The sequence below is a fragment of the Salvia hispanica genome, chromosome 3, assembly GCF_023119035.1.
Source record: "Salvia hispanica cultivar TCC Black 2014 chromosome 3, UniMelb_Shisp_WGS_1.0, whole genome shotgun sequence".
Lineage (NCBI taxonomy): Eukaryota > Viridiplantae > Streptophyta > Magnoliopsida > Lamiales > Lamiaceae > Salvia > Salvia hispanica.
In genome coordinates, this window is record NC_062967.1 from 8,209,712 (window position 1) to 8,211,804 (window position 2,093).

General features: G+C 37.4%; 1 protein-coding gene across 1 annotated transcript; it reads right to left on the minus strand.

Annotated features, from left to right (window-relative positions):
- Window positions 1-444: 444 nt before the first annotated feature.
- On the minus strand, window positions 445-1,690 carry LOC125212559 (uncharacterized protein At4g22758). Its single transcript, XM_048112765.1, has 2 exons — window positions 1,094-1,690; window positions 445-774 (listed from the first exon to the last, which is right to left on the minus strand). Exons 1-2 carry the CDS (start codon window positions 1,449-1,451, stop codon window positions 596-598), a joined length of 537 nt encoding a protein of 178 aa, XP_047968722.1. The 5' UTR covers window positions 1,452-1,690; the 3' UTR covers window positions 445-595.
- Window positions 1,691-2,093: the final 403 nt, after the last annotated feature.

Sequence of the window (2,093 nt, forward strand, 5' to 3'; positions counted from 1 at the left end):
GCTTTTCTATTGGGCTTGATTTTTGCTCAACATTGGAACTTTTATGTTTTGACTTTTGAATAATAGCAAGCATTATAACTACAACTGACATACACTACTTACTATTAATCATTCATTTGGTCACATCATAGATGTATATATTTCATTAACAATAGATTATACGTAACCAATCTAAATATTTTATTATAAAAATAATTTGAAACAATGTTAAATTTGATCATTTTTACAATTAATTTTTCAAGTTGCTATACAAACCAAATTCCATAAATTTCGTGATATTTTCACCAATTTACCCTAAAATTAATGCAGGAGAACAGCTGACAGAATACGCATATGAAAAAAATTATTAAATTAGATATGGAGTCAAGTCGGCAGATGGTCCATATCATCCCACATGCGACACTAGTGACATCTAAGTCAAAATTAAATCAAATTTATAACTAGTGGACATCAATTTCGTGACACTGTTGCATAAATAACTGTCACATTGAATTTGCTGAAATAATAAGCCAAACTTTTTCTGTCAATCTAGAGATATTATTCTAATTAATAATTACACAAATATATACATTTCCACAGTTAATTCCGACGCAATCTACAGCGAGAATTCCATAAATCTCAGCCACGGGAACTCGTTGCTGTTATCCGCCTCATTTGAGCATCTCGCCACCGCGCCACCGCCGCTTTCCACGGCGGTCGCCTCCGCCGCTTTCTTCGGGAACAGAAAGAAGTTCCTTGATCCCAACGACACCAACTTCTCCTCCCTATCCAAGCCTATAAAAGTAAATAACAGAACATTGAGTATATTTTATTATTTGTTTGCAATTACTAATAAATAATTCACCAACAATTTCAACGGAAGCAATCGCGTTGAATCAGTTGCTGTTTATCCAAAACTCAATTAATTACTCAGAAATCAAACTATTGAAAATTCCATTTTCCGAATTGAATGAACGAAGAAAAAAAAATTACAACAATTTCGTCGGAAACAATCGCGTTGAATTAGTTGCTGTTTATCCAAAACAGAATTAATTACTCAAAATTAAAAATATTGAAAATACAATCTCGGAATTTAATCGAATCAGAAACTTACTCTCCAAGCTAAATTGAGAGTAATGGAGGTCGAATCCAGATGCGTCGCTGGATCGGATGAGAGGCAGCCGCGCCTCCTTCTCGTACTGCCGGAGCGCCGCGACGATCAGATCCTCCGCCGTCGCCTCCGGCGGCATCACCACTCTCACCGCGCCGAGGCTCCTCTGAATAGTCACGTGGAGAAGAAGCTTCGTCAGCTTCGGCGGCGACGCCGCCGCTGCCTCCGCGGATCCGCTGCCGGTCAACAAATCCGGCACCGTCCTCGGCGTCGGCGGCATCTCCGCGGCGCCTCTCAGATCGTGCGGCGACCTCGCCTTCCTGCTGCTTCCTAATTTCCGGTGCTTCTTCGGCGACGGCATTTGAGAGTGATACAGTAGCTTTCTGTAAGTGATTATATACGTGGTGAGAGATCGACGGTTACCTGAGGCGGCGGTGGCGGGGAAAACCGAGAACGGCCGAGATGGAGGAGCTCTCAGGTTTCCGGCGACCGTCAACGGACATAGCCGGAAAATAACTATTCGTAATTGCGAAGTTACTACTTAAAAGAAAAAGTTAATTATAAATTATAATTGAGAGATATGATTATGAGAAACTATATAGTGGGAACGGGGAATTTATAGGGAAGGTAAAGATAGGAAAAGGTTCATTACTTCATTATTAATTACTACTACTCTATTTTAATACTCTCCATCCATCATTACATTCTCCATTTTTGACAAATATACTTAAAATATTACTCCATAATTAACAAAATAAGAGACATCAAATTGAAAAAAGTGATTATAATATTATTAATAATCTCAATCTCGTTAATAAGAAATGAAAATTTAACAGAAAATATTATTATTTCTCTTACCTTACTATTTAACCATTTTAATTATATCATATTATAAAACGAGTGCATAAAAGTCAAAGTGACTCCTAATATGAACGGGGGAGTATTTTTACGAAAAAATAATTTTAATCGAGAAAGTAACTTAAATTTAAAGTTTTAAGATGAT

Excerpts from the sequence above, each read along its gene's own strand:
- LOC125212559 (XM_048112765.1), bottom strand. The coding sequence starts at position 1,451 with ATGCCGTCGCCGAAGAAGCACCGGAAATTAGGAAGCAGCAGGAAGGCG. Across the intron at positions 775-1,093 it reads CTCTCAATTTAGCTTGGAGA|GCTTGGATAGGGAGGAGAAG; the intron begins GTAAGTTTCTGA and ends TTACTTTTATAG.